Source organism: Bidens hawaiensis, unplaced genomic scaffold (assembly GCF_021521415.1).
Source record: "Bidens hawaiensis isolate Kalapana, Puna unplaced genomic scaffold, B.hawaiensis_p1.1 tig00002236_1, whole genome shotgun sequence".
Classification (NCBI taxonomy): domain Eukaryota; kingdom Viridiplantae; phylum Streptophyta; class Magnoliopsida; order Asterales; family Asteraceae; genus Bidens; species Bidens hawaiensis.
The window spans coordinates 1,628,547-1,652,743 of record NW_027491119.1 but is presented as its reverse complement, the minus strand read 5'-3'; the positions used below and the strand labels follow the sequence as shown (position 1 = coordinate 1,652,743).

Genomic DNA, 24,197 nt, shown 5'->3' with positions numbered 1-24,197 from the left:
TGTACATCCTTCTTTAGAAGTTGTTTTGTGCAAATAAAGGTTGTAAGTGCTGCTTTACAAGTTGTTTTGTGCGTTTGTGTCTGTAGATGTTTCATTCATCTGACTTCTCTTTCTGATGGTTATCATGCAATCTGTTTCATGTAAGTATTGGAATCCATGTAATATTACTTTATTTTACATTTGATTAGTTATACCCCAATTGTGAAATTCAGTTTATGTTATCTAGGATAGTCATTGAACTCGATACATACACACTTTTAGTTTTGATAAAGGAGAAGACAAAATTAGAAGTCATGTTAACATTTTCATAACAAATGTTCAATTTTATAAATTCAGAGGGGATATAAGTACAAAAACGTTGAGAAAAATTAACTGAACCTCTGTAGTCAAACATAACACTATATAACGATGTTAAGCTAATAAAGCAGTTTGTTGAAATGACTATTTTGGCTTTTTTTGTTTTGATACACTTCTTTTAGACTAATTATATATAAGTGTATTAGGTCAAAGAATTGGAAGAAAGACAGACTAAATTGAAGTGTGTGTTTTGTAGAACCATTTTGGATAGCCACTCTTGGGCTGCTGTTTATTTCATATGGCAAGAATGTAACCTCAGAATTCATGAATCCAGGTCTAGATCGACTTATGTCATAATCAACATTTCTAAGGAGTCATTCCAAAAATATAAATGAGTTTAGAGTTTCTTTTATTAATAAAGTTTATAATCAAACATATTTCTTGCTGCAAATATCATTATGCAATGAGAATATGTGATGTACTTTTGCAAGAGGAACTTGGCATTAAATATTGGTTTTAAATAATCCTAACTATGGCCTATTTGTAAATATCAGTCCCAACTTTACACTTGCCTGCTGACCGTCCCAACTATTGATGTATTTGTTTTCAACGGGCCGCGACTAACGGATGTTAACTCCGTTAGTGATTTGCTGATGTGGACCTTCTTCTCCGGCCGCATCACGCCGGAAACCTGCAACTCGCCTCCATTCTCCCTAATCTCGTTACACCATCCCTCTCTATCTTTCCCCTCATTCGAAACCTAACCGACGTGCCGCCGTTGTTGTCTCCGGCGAAGTCCACCCTCGTCAATCGTGCACCATTCAAGGTAATTGACACATCATTCGACTCATTTTTATCCTCTTAACAAAAGCCATATGCTTATTTTGTAAATCGTGTAACATTGATTTCAAATTTTTGAAAATAAAATCGGGTTTGGTATATAGGGATTGGCCATGAAAGAAGATGAAATCTACTTCATTTTCTAATTTCCGATATCTTTTGAAGAGGGAGGGAGATGGTGTGATGATATTAGGGAGAATGGAGGTAAGTTGCAGGTTTCCGGTCGGAGAAGAAGGTCCACGTCAGCAAATCACTAACGGAGTTAACAACCGTTAGTCGCGGCCCGTTAAAAACAAATACATCAATAGTTGGGACGATCAGCAGGCAAGTGTAAAGTTGGGACTGATATTTACCAATAGGCCATAGGTGGGATTATTTAAAACCAGTATTCCTATTCCTAAATATAATAAAGATATTGTTGAGAGTTTGTAGACTACTCTAATGCCACATTGACATAAGTGTGTTAGCGAAGGGCCGTTTTCATTCTACTTGGCATGTTTTTAAGATGAGTCGGGTTCACAAGCTAGTAGTTTTGTTACAGTTGACCTTAATATTGAATTAATTAGTCTTTGCAATTTGTAACCATATATATGCTTTTCAAAAGCAGAACAATCAGCATTTGCCAAAAAAAAAAAAACAAAAACCATTCTAATTTAAGATCTATTTTTTTTTAAAGTAGCAACTGTTGGTTGGTTGGTTTGAGTTAAATTTATTTCAAACTATTTATCTTTTAGCACCTAATAGTATTATGATAATCGATACATACCTAAATAGTTTTCTTTTTGAAAACTACAGGCATAAAGTTGAAGCCAAAACAATAGGTCCACTAACACAAAGTTCCATATATTATTTTGTAAATTACAGCAAGTTACCAAATGTAAACTTAAATTGTCATCTTAAGGCATGCAGTTAAGACCATTTCGCTTCTTTGGGTGAAGAATATAAACAAAAGGGCTAGCTGGTAGAGGAGAAATGGTGTAGATTCAATTTTCTCTAATAATTTCGTTTGTCCTGTTTGCTTCTGTTTTTATTTTTTCTTGTAAGTTCGAGCTGCTTGCTAGAATGTTTCCTTTTTGATATTTTGGCCTTTCGGAAAAAAAAATCTTAAGGCAATTACAAAGCTGCTAATAGTTTTTGTAGATGGCAGCATATGATCAATTATAAGTTGTGTAGAGGCATGCCCGCTACTTTTAGTCGATCTCACTATTTGTATAATATAGAAAGAACCGGTGTAACGCTCGGTCATGCATGCTATTCTATTAAATCAACGGTACTCCTAAATGTAATTTAGTTGATCGAATGGTTACGCACGCCGCGAAGCGCGGGTCAAAATACTAGTAGTAGACAAACCGCAAGTCAAATTGACCACACAAGTCACAGGTAATGTTTATGTATGACTCTACATTTGACAATCTACATATTCACATATACTACTAAAGCAAAATTATACTCTCACATCTTTCAACTAAGGTAGCCAACTATGATGCCAACTAATACTAACAAAGTTATAAATATAACTTTAGATGTGTTTCCAAACCTAACCCGTCGCCAACGACACGCTTCCAAACTTAACGCGTTGCCGACGACACTTTTTCAAACATAACACGTCGTCGACGGCATGCTTCCAAACATAACCCCTCGCCGACGGCAAGCTTCCATCTAAAGTCTCCTTCCTTTGAAGGTCCAAAAAGTTAAACCATCGATCAATGTAGACAAGTTTGGTGATCATGCAACATGCTCCACACCTCAAGCTTCGAACATTGTTCTTACTTTCGATTTAAACGAGTTATCTTTTGAATTTTAAAGTTAGTGTACTTTTTTAGTTATTAATGCTTGGAAACATGCCCTTGGTGACGCGTTATGTCTGGATACATGCCATTGGCTTTGATTTTTAAACAAGTAGTCGCCGACGGGGTAACTTCAGGACAAATACGGAATCTCAAATTTATGAGGATATAATTGGAATCTCTTTCTATCGACCTAAGCAGTTAATGCGGAAAAATATGGGCAATCAGTCAAGGACTGATATCTGAGATACCGGTTATCGCGGTGAGATATCGGTGACTTTAGTATCATGTAAAGTTCATATATATAGCAATTTAACACTAATAATTCAGTAAACTTTCATACCACTAACAAATTAACCTTTTGCAACTTACAAAACACTAATAATCACAACAAATAGGAACCGATTAAGACTTAAAACATTAATATTGAACACTAAAAATTAATAATTATGACTTAAAACACTGATATCAGGAATATCGGTGATATATCGGTCAAATATCGGTTAATATCGTCGATATTATCAGTACCGATATTCTGACCGATATTTATGATTTTTTTTTAAAATTAAACTAGACATATAATTATAATAATAATAATTGAAATAGATTTATTTATTAGCTGAAAACCACCTGTATATAAACTGATTTGGGGGAATTTAGTTACAATTACAAATCCAATCAAACCCTCACAACAACCACCGCCACCGGTTCCAATGCCTAGCTCCGTCGCAGCTCCTCCGCCGGCCGGCGACCGATCCGCAACGGCATCGGACTCAGAAGAATACGAGTACGAGGAAATCGAGGTGGAAGAGGAGATAGAAGTCGAAGAAGAAGTCTCCGAAGACGAAGAGTTTGAAGAAGTGGAAGTAGAGGTAGAAGAGGAGGTAGAGGAAGAAGAAGAAGTGGATGATGATGAAGAAGATGATGAACAACACGAGCCGGATGTATTGCGGTCGATCGAAAACCTAGACGGTGTAAAAAGTGAGCTATCTGTTGACCTATTATTGTTATATTATTTGATTGAGCTGTGGTTATTGGATATTGATTATGTTTTGTGAGTAATGCATGTGAATGTGTGTGAATTTTGTCTGGTTAGAGCATTCTAGGTTTATGACATGGTAATTGATGACGCCGATGCCGAATGCTCATTTAGGTGAATGCTTATTTGTTTACGGATTAGGGCGTGTGAATGCTTATTTATTTTGTGAATAATGCATGTGAATGTGTGTGAATTTTATCTGATAGAGAGCATTCTAGGTTCATGACATGGTAATTGATGACGCCGATGCCGAATGCTCATTTAGGCGAATGCTTATTTGTTTATGAATCAGTAGTTATAAGTTTGTTATAGTCAACTAACAAATCAGAAAATGCTGCAAACTAGAACATTTTGAAATACATAGTAATCGAATGTGCTATCAACGTGCATAGGTCTTGCCTGGGGCCTAGGCGTTAAAACAACGAGCACCTGAGGAAAAAAAGCGCACTTAAATAAAAAATTAATGATATGTTATTAATATGAAACATAATACTATTCTTCAAATAAAATAAACAAAAACTATTATATAACATTTAATATCATCTATCAAAAGTTCTAAAATGGTCATGATTCAAATGTAATTCCAAAACTTGAATAGCAAAATGTTCAATGCGATTCCTTTAACCTCTCCTAGATCTAAGTTTAAATAGCACTCCTTGCGTTTCTTTTGCTTGGCTTTCATCTTCTCATGTTTCTGTTGTAGATAATGTCGAAGCGCTCGTCTAGGAACTAGAAGTGCATTTATTGAGCCTCGCCTGAAAATTGGGCATAGGCGCAAGAGGCAAGGGTTTTTAATAACTACGAAAAAATTGATGATCATGTCAAGTATGTAACAAGTTTAAAAGATCTTAAAGTTGTATGAAAAAAAGTAAAATGTTGATTTTGTTAGACAAATATGTATCATATTTTTGATGTACCAGATTTGGCATCAAGAAAGTCAAGTGTAACTCTTTTCTTTTATGAATTTGCAATAATGTTGTGTTTTAGAGATACTTATGTTATTTGAATGTTCAATTGAGCTTATATTATGTCTATACGTTGGAATGTTGTTGGCTAATGAACTCAGTGTTCATTTTTAATTGTCTTAGTGGTGAGGATTACTAGAACCACAGAATCAGGTATGAAGCTAAGTGGCCCTAGATATGTAGGTTTCTCATGGATTCCTTGTATTGGTCATAAGACCTGGTTTATATTTAGAGAACAATTAAAGTAAAGAAGTATAGTGAAGGGACTGCTAGTTTATTTGGTGGGCTTGTATCTATTTCAAGTGAAGCAATTACAAACAATGGAAAGGCTTTAATATATCTGTAAGTGTGACTAATAGGTCATCATTTGTTCTTATCTTATTTTTCGTTAGATAGTGGAAGGATTGTAAGTGTCAAAATCTAGGGGATTAGATGCATAATGCTGATTACACAGTCATCTGTGAAAATGTGGTGTAGCTTCTGATTTGGCATGAACTGCACACAAGGAAATCATAGCGTATTATATAGAATCAAATTTCCGATTGAGATGAGTAAATGTATAACCCCTAATTAAGTAACACAGACAATGTAAAGAAGTTAGAACAGATATATAAAGGGTTCTCTTCAAGGGAAGTCAGTAAAAGAAGCAAATATCAATCATATGCATACTATAAAGTATAAACCCAATCTGCTTTAATGCCTGAAGAGGAAAACAGAAGGAAATAAAAGAAAGAAGAAAAAGACAATGCTCTCTATAAACATGACTACTGTTCAACAGAAGTTATGACTCAACTGGATCTTGGTTGTAAAGTCAGTTGTCTCTTAATCAAAACAACCAGATATGTGTTGTTGTGTCTAAAATTATTACTAGCTACGTACAACTGTACAAGTATAAGAAAATCTGCAAAACCTGACTTAGCTAGAAGTAGCTGAAGTAACCAACAAAACATTAATTTATCATGACATTAAATGACAAAAATATACTACAGGGTTTAAGGGGAAAACCAACAATTCAAAATACACGATGTTAAAAGATCGATGAATGAGAACACGTAACTAAGATTTATGAAACTGTACAATTATTTGGCATCAGCAAATGATGGCATTTCATTTAATAAAGCTACAAAATACCTAAATGAACTCATACAAAACCTGACGTCATTGAAAAGTTGGGTTACATCCTTGTATACAACAAAGTTACTAAGCAAACAACAGAAACAAACGTAACCAGTAAATCCCACTCATAGCAAGCTGTAAGTAGGGTATGGGGAAGTGGGGAGGGTGGGATGGGGGAATACCTTTTTTCTATTCTAGAAGATAGAGATGCTGCTTCTACTGCAACTCCATACAATAAGGTTACTTAAAAGTTTAACTGAATTATGCTTCTAATCCCATAGTTAATATTACTCTATAGTCTATACTACTAATAGTATCCATAGTAGTAAAAAACACATGAAACGTACAAGCGAGCGCCTCACGTAGATGCAAGACGAGGAGCTCTTTCAACTTACAAGCACGCTTAGAAGCACGTCTTTGGCGAGGAGAGGCAAGATTCAGTTTTTCAGATTTACGTTTTAACCATTTGGTAGGTGACAACAAATAATGAATCTTGCTTAATTTTTGTTTGAATTGTTATTTCTTTTTAACTTTTGGCATTACCAATTTTATATAGATACAGGCTGATACGTAGCTAGTTTATGCTTTTTGGTGAATTGTTTTGACAGACCAGATTAAACAATGTGTGATTTTACTGGTATCTGAATTTCTTAGACTAAGTTGAATTAAATGAAGTACACGAAGTGCAACTTTTGACAATGCTAAGAAATCAGGTGGTGTAAACATGTGCAGACATCAAGACTTTTAGGAATTAAGAACTGTGTCCTGTGCTATTTTAGATACAAATTAGGCAAGTGTGTAGGTTGTAGACGTTGATGGATATTTTGTGAAAATCATTAAAACTCCCATTGGTGTTGAATTGTAAGTTTGATAGGATGACAACTAGATCTGTAGCATACGGTAGGATGCAGTGACGCACCGATGCAACTTATCCCATGGGCTTTTGTAATTATAATAAGTATTAATATTAATTTTCCTTTTATGCATGTCTTAGATATGCTGCTTTATTATGGTTAGGCTTAAGTTTATAATTAGGAAATAGGAATGTTGTTGGGGATCATGAACCTGGAATCCGATTGCTGATAGACATATACTATGGACCCTTGCAGGAAAAGACAAAATCACATCTGATCATGAAGAAGGTGATGAGAAAGCTTCTCAATGCCATGGTGGAATCGTAACTGCGGAGACCACCAATCCTATTAATGAACCCAGTAAACAAGTCACGGTTGGAGAATCTGTTCGGAAAGAAAAAATCACATCCGATGATGAGGAAGATGATGAGAAAGCTTCTCAATGTGAAAGTGGAATCATAACTGCTGAGACCACTGATCTTATTACCGAATCCAGTAAACAAGTCACGGTTGGAGAATCAGTTTCGAAGGAAAAAATCACATCTGATCATGAGAAAGTTGATGAGAAAGCTTCTCAATGTGATCGTGGAATCATAACTGCTGAGACCACTAATCCTATTAATGAACCCAGTAAACAAGTGACGGTTGGAGAATCAGTTGATGAATCTGACAAAGTTCCAGTTTCTAAGGAACAAACTACACAGATGAACGCAAAGGACGTGAATGCTGCTGATCTAAAGGATCACAGGTGCACTTGTGTTTTGACACTTGAAATTCTTGACTATCAGTCAACGAATATGTTGACTTTTTAGTGGCTTTAGTTTGTCTAGAAACAGATACTAATATCTTTTAGGTTTTCTCAGATTGGAAGCTGATGTTTCCCTGATAAAACCTCAAAGTTCGTCACCTGCAGTGGAAGTTAAGGAAGCAAACAAACCACTGGTTCCTGTTTGCGATTTCTTTGCAAAAGGCTGGTGCATTAAGGGGACTTATTGTAAATTTCGTCATGTAAAAGAGTCGCCTGTAAATGTCGTTGACCTACAAAACGGGCATCAGAAAAGTCAAACTCAGGATGTAGGCACAGGAAGAGCTGATCTGGCAACTTCTGCAGCGGCACCAACTCTCATAGCTTGTTCTTCCGTGTCGCAGAAAGCTAAGACTATAGGCCCAAAAGCCTATTGGGGTTCTGTTGCACCAAAGATGGAAGAATTAGGTGGTAAAGGATACCACTTTGGGCTTCATAATCACAATCATAACTCAACTTATCATGGGCCTGCTTGGCCCAAGACTTCAACTGTTTACAGTTCACCATCTTGGAAGTCTGATTCAAAAGTTTCTAGTTACGATTGGGAGCTATCAAAGCCTTTTAGGTCAACATTTCTTTTGTCTCAAGGAATATATCCTCAAGATATCCAGTATGATCCATTTCGTGATAGTATTGAGCAACCGATAAAAGTTGATGAGAAGTTATCCAAATTATCATCTTCAAATCGCGTGCCATCAGTTTCCGGTACGCATTCACCTATACAAGAGAAACTGAAAACAGAGTATGGATCTGATAGATTCTCAGTTGGCAGTCATGTAAATGACAATGAGAATGCTAATGATACTGATATGGACATGGATAGTAACGAAGTTGCTGATCCAAAACCAGAAAATTCAAAAAATGATAGTAAAGCGAAAAAACATACTGGGGATATAATACAAGCGAGTGAAGTACATGCTAGTGGTTACTCTTCTCTTGGTGGGCCCAAAAGAGATGTTAATAATTATAAACTAGAATTTGATGCAGAAGGAGATATGCATAGAGAATCTAAATCCCTTAGACACTTTCGGGCAGCTTTGATAGAATTTGTGAAAGATTTAGTGAAACCGAAATGGCGTGATGGTAAATTGAGCAAAGATGCTCATAAACTGGTGGTTAAAAAGGCTGTTGATAAGGTTCTCACCAGTTTACCACCAGAGCAGGTTCCACTCGTCCAAGAATCAATTGATGTTTATCTCACCTCATCACAACCAAAAATTGTGAAACTTGTTGAGGTGCGTTTTCTCACTATGCCCCCTAGGGTGTATAAAGATATTAGATAATATTAACAGTTAGGTACTTTTGATTGCAGGGATATGTTGATAAGTATGGAAAAGTATGACATCCTTGTAAGAAAACAAGAATCGTTGTAAGAAGCTGTGAGTTTCTATGGAAATCTTCCTTTTTATGTCTTATGGAGAAAATGATGGTTTCAAACTTTCGAATGTGGCTTATGTGTATTTGATGTGATAGACCTGATGAATATATGTTGGTAATTTAGCTAATGTGATGTTGCTTTAGTTTAGATGGATTTGGAATGTGGATCCTCGTTAAACCCTTAAAACGGTGGTATTATTTAGTATGAATGATGAATAACACTATTTGGTACACAATCGACATTCGACATACAAACTATCCCTGGTTTATCTTGGTATCAGAGTCAAGTTAACTTTAGCCGCCACCCATAACAACCATGGCATAGAGACTAGCTGCCATCAACAACAGCTGCAACTGGAAACTTGCCGTATCACGCCACACGAAGACCAACATTGTGTTCTCACCCGGTTGGCGAACCTACGATCAGAACATCGTTGACCTCTGCAATCTCAGGCGCTCCGGAAGGTACTTGGCGGAATATTATATTACGACCGAATGCATTTTTTTGATGGCTCTTTTGTCGTCAGTACCCATGCCGTTCTTCTAGTTGGCACAGACAGACTGAAACTAACATGTTTCACGGTGAACCTTGAGCAACAAAAAGATAATAAAAATGAAAAACCATTTAAGCATTTTTTAACACTATTGCTTTAATTGTTGCGTTTACATCAAGTGAGAAAACCTCCCACACGTCTCCAAGTTTGCGTTTATCCTATCCCCTATCAATCGTGGTTACCGGAAGGCCATCCTTCAACTCCTTGTTGCCCACAACTTATTTGTGTACATGGATGGAATGATACCTTCTCTGTCCCCAACATCTAACACTTTTTGAAGTCACATTTGCACTTGAGGATAACCTTAATTATCCACATGGGATTTCCAAAGCTTCGCACGCTCGTATGTTGATAAATTCTTATCATTTTTGAAGCTTCTTCCCAACATGTTCATGTACAAATGCTTGTGATCTCTGGCTTGCCCTTGTTGGACGGGCCTATGCACCTCACACGTCTTGCAGAGCATACACCTTAAAGAAACAGCTTCTCAAAATTGAGATGAAAGGTGACAAAACCCAGCTGCTTACCTTCGTTGCGCTCAAGGGTTGCAGATCCCTCGCCAATATTGGTGAACCGGTAAAAGATGAAGATCTTGTTACGCGTGCCATATTCGACCTACGTGAAGAATAAGATGGTCTCCCTTCCTTGCACGTCAGTTTCCTACTATATTTAGTGACCATAACCACATGCTTGCTTGGCAATATCCGTGCTTTGCATACGCCGACGAGTGAGGTGGCGACTACAGAGAGGAGGACCGAGGACTGCCTGGTGGTGAAAGGATGGCAAATTCTCAGGGTTGCAAATTGGAATTGGATGAAGGTAATGCTTGCAGAGGTGACATGAAAGGATGCACTAACAAAAGATCTCGAATTGGACACGAGCGATGAACAGAGAACGAGAACGCGACGGCTAGGGTTTGTATCAAGAGCGCTAGCTCTGATACCATGTACAAGTAATGACTTGAGGGGACCTCTTGATATATAGGAAACCCACCCCATTTGTCTCTCTTGGCTACAATTTTCTACATTATGGCTATCGATGCCTTGATTTATTTACCGAACGTCTTTACATTGCCTGCCATGCTATCGCCAGACCACCCTAACCATCAACCACACTTGTCCGTACACTTTCCCAACATCACCCCATGCACTTAACCCTACCTCATCCTCTCTACGCTTTGTTCCCGAAATCAATAAATGAAAGAAAAGGAAAGAAAAGAAATTAAGGAAATTAAGGAGAGAAGAAAGTGAGAGAAAGGAAAATATATTATTTAACTTTTGTCTTCCCGAGTTTGAAAGAAAGTAAAAGAAAAAAAAAACTAAACAATTTTGAAGTAAGTTAGTATGGGATCTAACTTTCTCTCCAAATTCGTCCATTTTGGAAGGAAAGTAGGAGGGAAAAGTATTAAATTTCTTCCTTTTCTCTCCATTTCCTTCCATTAAAGTAAGGAGGAACACAAATATTTTCTAGTTTCTTCCATTTCTTTTTCATTTCTCTCCTTAGAAAAGACTCGGGAACACAACGTAATGTTCCCGACCTTCACACCCTGTCCAACCCAATTGCCACCGCCGCCACCATCACCTCCTCGCTTGCGCCCTCACAATCTCTTTTTACCCCGATACAAGAAGTTCCTTCCAAACCATCCCAAGTAACTACCTCTCCTACCCCACTAACCGAACCCACTTCATTTACCGTGAAATTTTTCACACACAATATTGAATTTATTCTCTCCCCTTTCTTGCTTAAATGTGTTGTAGAATAACTTTTAGTTTTGTTATACCTACATACGCAATTAGGGTTGGACCAAAATTATCATAAATTAACGAATCACAATAAACACTTACGCAATACGTTAATGCAATTGACAAACGTACCAATAAAGTAAAGTCACACTTGTAAGGTAGGGTCCCCAAGGGTGAGACGAGGGCACGTCTTACTCTCACCTCTATCTTAGGATATAGAGAGGTTGCTTCTAATGAGACCCCAGCTCGATATAACTCCCTTTCTTTTCCTTTTTTTTAATACAAGTGACATACAATAGAAACAACTGCTGATCTCTGAGCGGCTGCTAAGATTGACTGCGATGACAAGCTGCTTTTGATTCTTGAAGCACAACAGAAACAATTTACCAAATCTCTCTCTCTAACTCACATGAAACAAATAAGATGAAAGTGGGGCACAAGATTTATGTGGTTCGGCCCATACTAACATATATCCACGGTCCGCACTAGATGAGTCAATATTATTTTTGAGGTCGTGAAGATTATAGTTACGTAAAGGTTATATATATAGGGTTGGTTGGGATTTTAGCAACTTGCCAAAACTATCCAGATTTAGCCAAAAATAATTTTTTAGGGAAGAAAAGGATTAACTTAATTTAAAGACTTAACACCCTAATCTTCTGTCTTAAAATTTCGAATTTGCTGAAGACATAACCTCTTTGAGCAGTTTGCTGTTTTCTTCGCCTTTTATCTTGAATTCCTGTGGTTGCTCTCCATTTATCTCCTATATTAGACAATTTAGAAATTTTGACTTCATATCTAGTTGAAACACCTTCGAGCCTCTTTTGTTTTCTGAATTGACAAGCTAAACAATTCTGCAGCTGCTTGTCTATCTTTGGATGACCTCACGCGATCTCAACTTTTGTTTTCATCATTCTTTGAAGATGACGTTACCTGAACAACTTGTGCTAAATTTCCCTGTTAGTAAAAAACCGTATGAAGTTCTTATTTTGGATCACAAGAAACACTTTCGCCTCTCATTCTAACCTGTTAACAGTTCTTTTCTGGTTGGATCATACACTTGACAGCAAAAACCTTCTAAGTGTAGTTTAAATTTGTTTCTTTAGTAGCTTTCTGTTGGACTTAATCTTGTTTGATTCACATATGATACAAGTGAAACGGGTCATGCTTGGAGTGCAAAGCAATGATTAAAGGCCGAATCTGGGCCAAGGAGTTCAGGGGCAGTTTGGTCTTTTTGGTTATTAAGGTTAAGAAGTTCTGAACAATTTCTGGCACACAAAGAACATTTGAGATTTTGATGCTCCATATTCCTTTCGACTCTCCGGCTCCAACTCCTGAAGATACATCTATGCCATTGCACGCTTGGTTTTTGCGACCACCATCAATGAGCCAACTTTCTGAAGAGACTGAAGTTGGATGACACGATGCAACAAAATCTGGTCTTACTCGTCTTTTTATGGGCTTCTCCATGTTTCTGAGAGACTGAGAATTGTTTATGCATATTACAGCTTCATACCCAACATTTATCCTGCATCTGGTGTTTCTGGTCTCCAACCTTGAACAGTGGGTGGGCCCATCTTATTACAGTACTTACTAGTAACAATGCAGTCAACTGAACTTTGCTGTCAACTTTTTCTTCTGCTTTCAGTCTCGGTGATTGGCTGTCAGAGCACCTTCAATGACATGTTCATGCTTCTAAGCTTGTGTTCCTCAAGCCTGTATAACATTTATCTGGCCACCATGTGCACTTGGCGCCAAAAGTTGCTTGTCGATTTTCTAAATGCACTCGGAATGAGTGAATGACACAAATTTTCTCTATAAATAGCCGTTTTATGGATGTTAACAAAAATTGTACAACAAAAATACTGCGGTTTGATGCCAGGAACCATACATGAGCAAGGGGATCCCACCGCCTATATCAACGTATAACATGGATAAAAGTGTGAATATTTTGCCCTCAACTATCAACCAATGTGTGTAAAATCATGATTTTAATCATGGAACTACGACCATAGGCAATGTAGACAAATGAACTCGAAGTAGAATGGGAAAACCTTAGCATAATCCATGTATGCAGATGTCCATTTAATACTCTTAAATTAGTACCCTGTTTGAATTTAGATCATAGATGCCTTGAATTATAATAGGACCAAAAATTTATGAATAATATATCATTAAAACTACAGTTTCTTATTAACTTTTTACCTTTAGTATTCTGGTTGTGATGTTCTTGTAATAATGGATTGGTTGAAGAAGCTTATGAATACTGTAATAAAATATGATTTTTGTAGAATAAATTGTGGAAAAGCTTGGTTTTTCTTTGCTTGTTGTCTTCCTTTGATTCAGAAACTTAGGAGGCCTTGGGATTTTGAATTATTTGTGGGCATATATGCAGGTTAAATTCTTAGTTTATATCTTTATATATTAATAATATCATCTTAACAATTTTTCTTAAACCACCTCAAGATTCATGATTTTTGAATGATAATTAATGCATAATTAACTGCTGCAATAACTGTCTGTAGCAGTCTTTCAGTTCCTGCATTGATTAGTTGTTCCTTGTGTTATGTTCATAGTTTATGACTGCTGATGAACCTTAAATTTGCATTCTTTTTTCTAATGGGAAATCATTGCACAGATTATCATAAACTGGAGATTGTGTGGAGTAATGAAACTCAAAATTGAAGCAAATGCTGAAATGCGGTTCGCCAACTGGAGACGTTGACTGGGCTGTGCAAAGCTGGGCTGTGCTTGGGATAAGATTACTGTTCTTGATTGCATATAAGGCCTGCAAAGGAGAGAGAATCAGATGATATTGTATCTATTGCCTTTGATCACCATTCAGGTATGCAACTTACCATAAGTAAGATTTTAACGGTGGAACCCGTTTACTTAATGGGTCAATTCGGGGTTGGTTTTATCTCTAAAAGATCACTGGTTAAACCAAAATGACATGTGGAACGGGTTGAAATTTTTCTGTATTTAAAATTTGATTCTTTTTTCGGCCATGAAGTGTTCGGGTCGAGCTAACCTGAACAAATAATTACCTGCTTTGATACATTACCCACATGCATTTATATAACAAAGAGTAGTTATAAAGTGTTATTTTTTATTAAATGCCTATAGAGTATAAACCAGAAATTTAGGGCTGTAAACGAATCGAACCGAACTGAACAAGGCCTTGTTCATGCTCGACCTTTAAGTTTTTTATCGAACTAGTGAACGGTTCACGAACAGCTACCTGAATAAAATTTCTTGTTCTTGTTCGTTCATTAAAGAAACACTTGCCCGTGATCTGTTCACGAAGACAAATGAACACAAACAATGCTTTATTTGAGTTGGGTAACCGAGAATGGTCATTTTCAGTGGTTTGGTCCGCTACCAAGTTTGTGTTGGTAGAAATATCATTAAAAAGTATTAAAAATCTTTAATGAACAAACATAAACAAGCAAACATTAACGGATGTAAACGAACACGCTATCGAACGCTCACGAATAGATTTGAACGAGCATGGCCTCTGTTCGTGTTTTTTCATTTAGTTAATCATTTCATGTTCGCTCATTTTATTATACGAACAACATAAACGAACATCCTACCGGGCGTTTAGTTCGTTTACAGCCTTAACAAAAACATGAAGTTGTAATTAAAAAAAAAAAACTTGGCTTATATTTACTATAGGAAATAGTTTAGGGCTACTTAAAAGTCTTAAAACTGAGACAGAATTACAGAAATTGTCCTTTATCTTTCACCCAAATTTCACTCGTTGTCCCTGATCTTCAAAATTGATCTTTTTTGTCCTTTACGTTTCAAAATCTTTCAGCGTTTGTCCTTTTCGCCTAACTCAGTTAAAAATCTTCGTTAAGTCAGGTCATGTGCCTTGCACATGAGGGCAACTTGGTCATTTTACCTATTAAATTAAAAAAATATTTTAATAAATAAATAAAACAATAAAAAAAACTAAAAATATTTATTTAATACTTTCTTTCTCCTCCTCCTCCAATCTCCGGCAGCCACCACCACTAATGAATCCACCCAAGCCCCACCGTAAACCCACCGCCGTCACCGCAGAAAATGGCGACTCCGGTTACAGTCCGTTGCAGGTCCGTCGATGGTGGCTGTCGATGACCTCTGTTCACTTCTCTCCGGCATTGAATCGCTTAAATCGTCAATCTCCGATTCCAGCCGCCAGTTACAGTCCGTTGCAGGTGGCCCACCCCGTCTCCCACCTCCACCCACCCCCAGCTGCAAATCGTCGTCACATCCAACCCCAACCCGGAACCCAAACCCGTTTACACTTCCGTCAAATCCTTCGCTCCAGCCACCGTAGCCAACCTCGGACCCGGGTTTGACTTCTTATGCTGCGCTGTTCGTGTTGGGCGATGTGGTATCCCCGGACTGTTAGGAACAAAGCGGCGCGCGGAAGCGAAACAGCACACACATGCACAACGATAAACACACATAAACGAAAATATAAACGACACAAGAATTTAACGTGGTTCGGTCCCCGCGAGGGGACCTACGTCCACGGGCTGCAACTAGGTTTTCTTATTAGCTCAGAACCAAGATTACAATTACATGATGGGATATATATAATAAACAAGATTAGGGTTAAACATAATTAGGAGCCAAAACCGGGCCTTCTAATAAAACCGGCCCAAAGGCCTTCATAACCCAACAATCTCCCACTTGAAGGCCTTGCGATAAATTCCAGCCTGCCATCCAAGTAAATATAACAATCTTATTCATCCAGTAACTCTAGTAATCTTCAGTAATAGAAATCAACCAAGCCTCCAGTTCCAAGAACAAGCTAAAACTTCAACAAAAGAAGTTCTCCAAGCCTCCAGTTCTCTAGGAACAAACTAAGATTTCTACCAATCCACACCAGTTGCAGCGCCCCTTCCCATCAGTTACCTGAAAGGCCCATTGAAGCTCCCGAGAGCTCCAATCCGGTCATCACAGACCCAGCCATGACAAAACCCGCCAATGGCTCATCCTCAATCTTAACCGGCCCTCACTTACTCACACTACCGGCTCCAAAGACTTCCAGAGGATAATCACTCTCCAAAAATCAGCAGACTATACCAGGAGAGATTTTCACATTCGGATTTCCCAGTCTTCCGAACTCAACGTCCCTTTGGAAACAAACCTAGAACACACCGCGTGCTCCCACTGTTACCAAAACCCCGAACATGTTCAGACCTCCGAATACGCTCAAGCTAACATCACTGTGGCTCCAGGCTTCATGTCTGCAAACTGAAACCCCTTAGCTCTACCCGATTCAGCGAGCCAAGACCTTATAACTCGGAAGTTGGTTCACTTCTTCCGACGATACAGAGACCGTATCTTCCAAAAGTCTTTAACTAAAAGATTCAACAAATGCTTCATTGAAGTGAGTAACAAGAAATAAAGCAAACTAGAATCTTGAACCCAAGAGTCTTCACCGCCTTCACTGAGTCTCAATGCATCAACCCCAGATACATTCTCAAAAGCAGAATTCCAAACCTTTCGACATCGACTCTTAAAATGTCTCACCTCTACGCAACCTACCAAGTCGACTATGCCCAGTTCTACTGTTGTTATAGCTGTTTGCCTGTTAGCTGGTTCGAAACTGTGATTATTACTTCTTGTTCGTTTGGAATTGTGAAGTTATATCTTGTTTGGTGGTGATCAGTGGTACACCATTTGAGAGGTTCATAATCTCGTGTTGGGTAAAGTTATTTGCCGGGATAGTACGAGTGGGGTTCATCTCATGGAGTGTTGGTGTGGCATGGGTTGGGATAACAGGAACAGTGTTAGGAACAAAGCGGCGCGCGGAAGCGAAACAGCACACACATGCACAACGATAAACACACATAAACGAAAATATAAACGACACAAGAATTTAACGTGGTTCGGTCCCCGCGAGGGGACCTACGTCCACGGGCTGCAACTAGGTTTTCTTATTAGCTCAGAACCAAGATTACAATTACATGATGGGATATATATAATAAACAAGATTAGGGTTAAACATAATTAGGAGCCAAAACCGGGCCTTCTAATAAAACCGGCCCAAAGGCCTTCATAACCCAACACGGACCCACATTTAGACAACTGCATATTAAAGGAGTTAGGGAGGTTATTTTAGCCGGCCCTAACCCTATTGGGCCCAATTGGGTTCTAGCTTGTTTAGCAAGGGAGTAGCCCTAATATGCGGTCTATAAATAGTCTCTTGTACTTGTTATTATATATCACCAAAATAATACAAACCTAATTACCCCGTGGACGTAGGTTGTACACCGCAACCGAACCACGTAAAATTCTCGTGTTCTTTATCGCTTTGATTTCTTGTTCGTGTGTGCCTTTTGTTCCTAACAACTGGTATCAAAGCAAGGATCACACTATAAACCCCAGCCGCCAGTCGCCACCAAACCCTAATCAGAAACCCTAGCCGCCGCTACAGTACCGCCGCCGCTACAGTGTTTCCGGCGTGTGAACAGTGCGCGCTACAGTACAATCTGTCTTTTGACCAGAAGAGGTCAAACAGTTCTGATCAGTATTGCAGGTTGCTTCCGTTAGAAACTCGGTAAAGATAATGACTGAGGACGGTAAGATCAGAATCGAGAAGTTTGATGGGCAGGATTTTGGATGGTGGAAGATGCAAGTCGAGGACTTGTTATGCCAGAAAGATTTGCTTCCATGTTTGAGAGGTCAAAAACCCGAGAATATGAAGGATGAAGAATGGGCCGATCTAGACAGGAAAGCCCTAGCAGTCATCAGATGCACGTTGGCTAAGAACGTTGCTTTCAATATAGTGAATGAGACCACTGCTAAGGGTTTGATGACCGCGTTGTCAAACATGTACGAGAAACCTTCCGCGTCTAATAAGGTATTCTTAATTAGACAATTGGTGAATACGCGTATGCGGGAAGGTACGTCTGTTACCTCTCATATAAATGAGTTCAATTCTATCATATCCCGGTTATTATCTGTTGATATTAAATTTGATGATGAAGTGCAAGCTTTGCTATTATTGTCCTCGTTACCTGAAAGTTGGTCAGGAACAGTCACTGCCGTTAGTGGTTCAGCCGGAACCACCAAACTCACGTTCGAGGGTATTCGTGACTTGATCCTAGGAGAGGATATCAGGAGAAAGAATGCAGGTGAATCATCCAGTACTTTGCTAAGTACTGAGGGAAGAGGTAGAAAGAAAGATAAGAGGGTAAGTAACAGGGGAAGATCAAAATCAAGAGACAGAAAGGGGAGTTCAAAAACAAGAAACGACATAAAGTGTTGGAACTGTAATGAGAATGGTCATTTCAGAAGTCAATGTACAGAACCACCCAGAGACAAGAAAGAAGTGAATGTTGCCTCCTCAACAGCATCAGATTCTGATGATGCATTGATCTGCTGTATTGAGGATATAGTCGAGTCCTGGATTATGGACTCAGGTGCGTCGTTTCATGCTATCTCAAGCTCGAGAAAGATGAAGAATTTCAGACGGGGCAATTTTGGTACTGTAAGTCTTGCTAATAACCAAATCTTGGAAATTACTGGGTTGGGAGATATTGACTTGAAAACAAGTTTTGGAACAATTTGGACATTGAAAGATGTCAGGGTAATTCCAAAATTGAAAAAAATGTTAATTTCCATTGGGCAATTAGACGACCAGGGTTATGATGTAACATTCGGGGGAGGACAATGGAAGGTCGTCAAGGGTAGCATGGTAATTGCCAAGGGAAAGAAACGGGGTACTTTGTATATGGTTGAGGTTTCTGCAGGTAGTGCTAATGCAGTAACGAGTGGACCGAGTCTATCAAAGTTGTGGCATCAACGACTCGGCCACATGAGTGAGAAGGGCATGAAGATGCTTGTCGCCAGAGGAAAGCTTCCAGATCTTAAAAGGGTTGAATCTGAATTCTGTGAACCATGTGTTTTTGGAAAAAAGAAGAGGGTATCTTTTGTGAAGACAGGGAAAGCACCTTGCTCAGAAATTAGAGCTTATCCATTCAGATGTTTTCGGACCAACACGTGTTGAATCCTTGGGAGGCTCGAGATTCTATGTGACTTTCATAGACGACGCCACACGCAAGGTATGGGTTTACTTTCTTAAAAATAAATTTGAAGTATTTGATGTTTTTAAGAAATGGAAAACTGCTGTTGAACTTGAATCTGATCTGAAGGTAAAGTGCTTGAAGTCAGACAATGGAGGGGAGTACATTAGCTCAGAGTTCACTAGCTTTTGTGCTGAGCATGGCATTCGGATGATAAATACAGTTCCAGGTACTCCTCAGCAAAATGGAGTCGCAGAAAGGATGAATAGAACGTTAAATGAAAGAGCCAGAAGTATGAGGATAAATGCAGGGCTCCCTAAAATGTTCTGGGCAGACGCTGTTAAAACTGCTGCCTATCTTATCAACCGAGGTCTATCAGTTCCGTTGGGTTACAAAACACCTCAAGAAGAATGGAAGGGGAAAGCGGTTAATTATGAGCACTTAAAGGTTTTTGGGTGCAGTGCATATGACCTAGATCCGAATGCTGACAAGATAGATTCAAAAGCCAAGAAGTATGTTTTCATTGGTTACGGGTCAGACAAGATGGGCTACAAGCTTTGGGACTCGAAAAGCAGAAAAGTAGTCCGCAGCAAACATGCTACATTTAATGAGGCTGAGTTGTACAAAGATGTGATAAATCCAAACTCTAGGGTTCAGAAGCAACAGGTTGAATTCAAAATTGAAAACCAGAGATCTGAACCGATCCCCGAACCGGTTCAGGAACCCGCTACAGAAACTGAAGTCGACACAGTTCCTGAGTTTGAAGCTGGTGGAAATAATGAGTCAGAAGAAACTTCTGACAGTGGGAGTTCAGAGTCTGAAGACGAGGAGATCCCACAACAGCCTGACCAGACTGAAAATTGGGTCAGGAGATCCACCAGAGTTACTAAACAGCCAGAAAGGTATAGTCCCGGTCATTCCAATCCTTCAGTTAACTATATTCTTTTGACAGAAAACGGTGAACCCGAAAGCTACTCTGAAGCAGTCAAGATGAAGGATTCTCGCCAGTGGGAGAATGCTATGAAGGATGAAATGAGCTCTCTAGAAAAGAACAAGACATGGGACTTAGTCAAGCTTCCGCAGGATAAGAGAGCGTTGCAAAATAAATGGGTCTTCAGGGTCAAAGAAGAACATGATGGGTCTAAACGATATAAAGCCCGTTTAGTGGTCAAGGGTTTTCAACAAAAGAGAGGAGTTGATTATGATGAAATCTTCTCTCCCGTGGTGAAAATGACTACCATCAGACTTGTTTTAAGTCTTGTAGCAGCAGAAGATTTACATCTAGAGCAACTAGATGTGAAAACGGCATTTCTACACGGTGATCTTGAAGAAGACATTTATATGATGCAACCTGAAGGGTTTCGGGTTGTGGGGAAAGAAAATTGGGTCTGCAAACTAAAGAAGAGCTTGTATGGTCTGAAACAGGCGCCTAGACAGTGGTACATGAAGTTTGATAATTTCATGGAGAGGTCGGGGTTTAAAAGATGCCAGATGGATCATTGTTGTTATCTGAAGAAATTCAACAACTCTTATATCATATTACTGTTGTATGTTGATGATATGTTGATTGCAGGATCTGATATGAAGGAAATAAGCAAGTTGAAGAAACAGATGTCCCAAGAGTTTGAAATGAAAGACTTGGGTGCAGCAAAACAGATACTGGGAATGAACATCACTAGAAACAAGAAGGCAGGTACTCTAACACTATCCCAGGAAAAATACATAGGGAAAGTGTTAGAAAGGTTCAAGATGAATGATGAAAGAACCAAGCCTAGGAATACTCCATTGGGAAGTCATTTGAAGCTCACCAAAGATCAGTCTCCTAAAACTGAAGAAGAAAGATCGAAGATGACCAAAGTCCCATATGCATCAGCAGTCGGGAGTCTAATGTATGCAATGGTTTGCACTCGACCAGATGTTGCTCATGCCGTTGGGGTTGTTAGTCGGTTTATGTCAGATCCAGGAGAAAAACATTGGGAGGCTGTCAAATGGATACTTAGATACTTGAAGGGTACTCAGAAGATGGGGTTATGTTTCAGAAAAAAGGATGCCATACTCAGAGGTTACACAGATGCTGATCTGGGTGGTTGTAAAGGGACGTTCAAGAGCACTACCGGGTATGTTTTCACAGTGGGAGGGACAGCAGTTAGCTGGATGTCTAGACTTCAGAAAAGTGTGGCTCTGTCAACTACAGAGGCAGAATACATGGCTGTTGCAGAGGCCAGCAAAGAACTAGTTTGGTTGAAGACTTTTCTTGAAGAATTAGGAAAACAACAACCCGACTACTCATTGTACTGTGACAATGAGAGTGCAGTTAAACTTGCAAAGAATCCAGTGTATCACGGAAAGACAAAGCATATAGGGATGAGATATCACTTCGTGAGGGGGTTGATCAGTGAAGGAACAATCAGTCTGAAGAACATCCCAGGTGCTAAAAATCCAGCTGATATGTTTACCAAGTGTGTGGTGCTGGATAAGCTGAAGCTTTGCATAGCTTCAGCTGGTCTCCAGGAATAATGTTGAGGAGACAAGGGTAATTAGGATGGTTTGAAGATCAGGAGGGATTTTCATTTACAGAAGTATAGAAGAGATGGTGCATTTCTAGGTCCGAAGACACCAAGTGGGAGATTGTTGGGCGATGTGGTATCCCCGGACCCACATTTAGACAACTGCATATTAAAGGAGTTAGGGAGGTTATTTTAGCCGGCCCTAACCCTATTGGGCCCAATTGGGTTCTAGCTTGTTTAGCAAGGGAGTAGCCCTAATATGCGGTCTATAAATAGTCTCTTGTACTTGTTATTATATATCACCAAAATAATACAAACCTAATTACCCCGTGGACGTAGGTTGTACACCGCAACCGAACCACGTAAAATTCTCGTGTTCTTTATCGCTTTGATTTCTTGTTCGTGTGTGCCTTTTGTTCCTAACAGTTCGGACTGTAACCGGAGTAGGTTAGTTACCCGGGTTTGACTTCTTAGCCATCGTAGCCAACCTCGGACCCAGGTTTGATTTCCTGATTTTTTAGGCTGCACTGTTCGGACCGTAACCGAAGTCGGTCACCGTAGCCAACCGAAGTGAACGGAGGTCACCGAAGTGAACGGAGGTCATCGACGGTCACCATCGACGGTCACCATCAACGGGCTTGGGTGGATTCATTGGTGGTGGTGGCTGCCGGAGATTGGTAGTGGAGGAGGAGGAGGAAGAAGGAGGAGAAGGAGAGAGAAAGTTAAATATATATTTTTAGTTTTTTTTATTGTTTTATTTATTTATTAAAATATTTTTTTAATTTAATAGGTAAAATGACCAAGTTGCCCTCATGTGCAAGGCACATGACCTGACTTAACGAAGATTTTTAACTGAGTTAGGCGAAAAGGATAAACGGTGAAGGATTTTGAAACGTAAAGGACAAAAAAGATCAATTTTGAAGATCAGGGACAACGAGTGAAACTTGGGTGAAAGATAAAAAACAATTTCTATAATTCTGTCTAAAACTGAGGTTGCAAAAGTGAAAGTATGCATATATTCAAGGGTTGGTATTGCAACTATGATGACACGTCATACGTGTAAAATAATCAAATAATGTGAAGATACTATTTTTGGGTCCACCTCTTCCTAGTCTCTATCCTTATCCATATTATTTTCTTGAATTCCACTCTCCTTTTCTTGAATTCCACTCCCCTCATAATTCATATTTGTTTTCTAGTTTCACATGAGCTAGCATTAAATAATTGTAGTCAGCAAATACTAAATAGACTAATTAAACTTCTAGATGGATTCAAATATGTGTCATGGGATTGGTGGTTTAGTAGCAGAGTCAGAATCTCTTAAAAGCATCCAAATGTCCTCGATTCAGGTTCCGGGGAGTAAATGAAATTTGCCTTACAAAAACGAAAAGTTTTATGAAATGGGTCGGATCGGGTTGGTTCATGTATAAATTTGAATCTATAACTGATGTTTCGATTGTGTTATTTTTATAATCAACCGGTTTTGGTCATAACCAGTCCAGTTAATTCAGTTATGAAAAAACATGGTTCGGTTAACAGTTATGAAAAAATAATACTTTATTTTTCTCAAGATAAAAATAGATCTAAAACTTAAGAATCAGCTCAAACTCCTCGCTACCGAAGGGTAGCGAGGAGTTTGAGCTGATTCTTAAGTTTTAGATCTATTTTTATCTTGAGAAAAATAAAGTATTATCAATCATTTTAGTTTACAAGGAGCATACGTGAAAACTAAGTTATTATTTATAAGAAAGTTATAACAAAATTTTGCCAATGTATAGCATATTATGTATAAAAGTTAAAGATACAAAGATTGTTCCAATATTAGTTCAGTTAATTTGGTTTCAACCATAAACTCGAAATATTTTTATGCCTAATGTTAGAAGGCTAAACTGTTAAAATCGTCCATGAGGTTTAGTCACATCAATTTCATCTAAAATGTTTTATTCACGAGCCTTGTATATATCATTCAATTTGTTAATCCCGTCCATTTTTTAACGTTAACTGAGGCTAGTTGTTTAACCTACTTAAAAGAAAATAGGTCTGCTTAGAAAATAACTAAAATCTGATGTAGCAACTGACATGACACGCCGCAGAAAGCGCGTGTGGGATGAAGATGACCCGGGACCTGAGCCTGGTTAAATAACCATAGTTAAAAATCTAACCACAGATAAGTCTAGAGGTGGTTGTGGCCTGGAAATAGTCATTCCAAAAAGTTAACCATAGTTCAAAAGATAACCATAGATGAGTCTAGAGGCAATTAGATATTTTAGCACTCAGCAGCCTG

General features: G+C 38.6%; 1 protein-coding gene across 1 annotated transcript; it reads left to right on the top strand.

The window, feature by feature from the left end:
* Positions 1-3,591: 3,591 nt before the first annotated feature.
* On the top strand, positions 3,592-9,251 carry LOC143612829 (uncharacterized). Its single transcript, XM_077086719.1, has 4 exons — positions 3,592-3,905; positions 7,154-7,646; positions 7,762-8,938; positions 9,016-9,251. Exons 1-4 carry the CDS (start codon positions 3,638-3,640, stop codon positions 9,043-9,045), a joined length of 1,968 nt encoding a protein of 655 aa, XP_076942834.1. The 5' UTR covers positions 3,592-3,637; the 3' UTR covers positions 9,046-9,251.
* Positions 9,252-24,197: the final 14,946 nt, after the last annotated feature.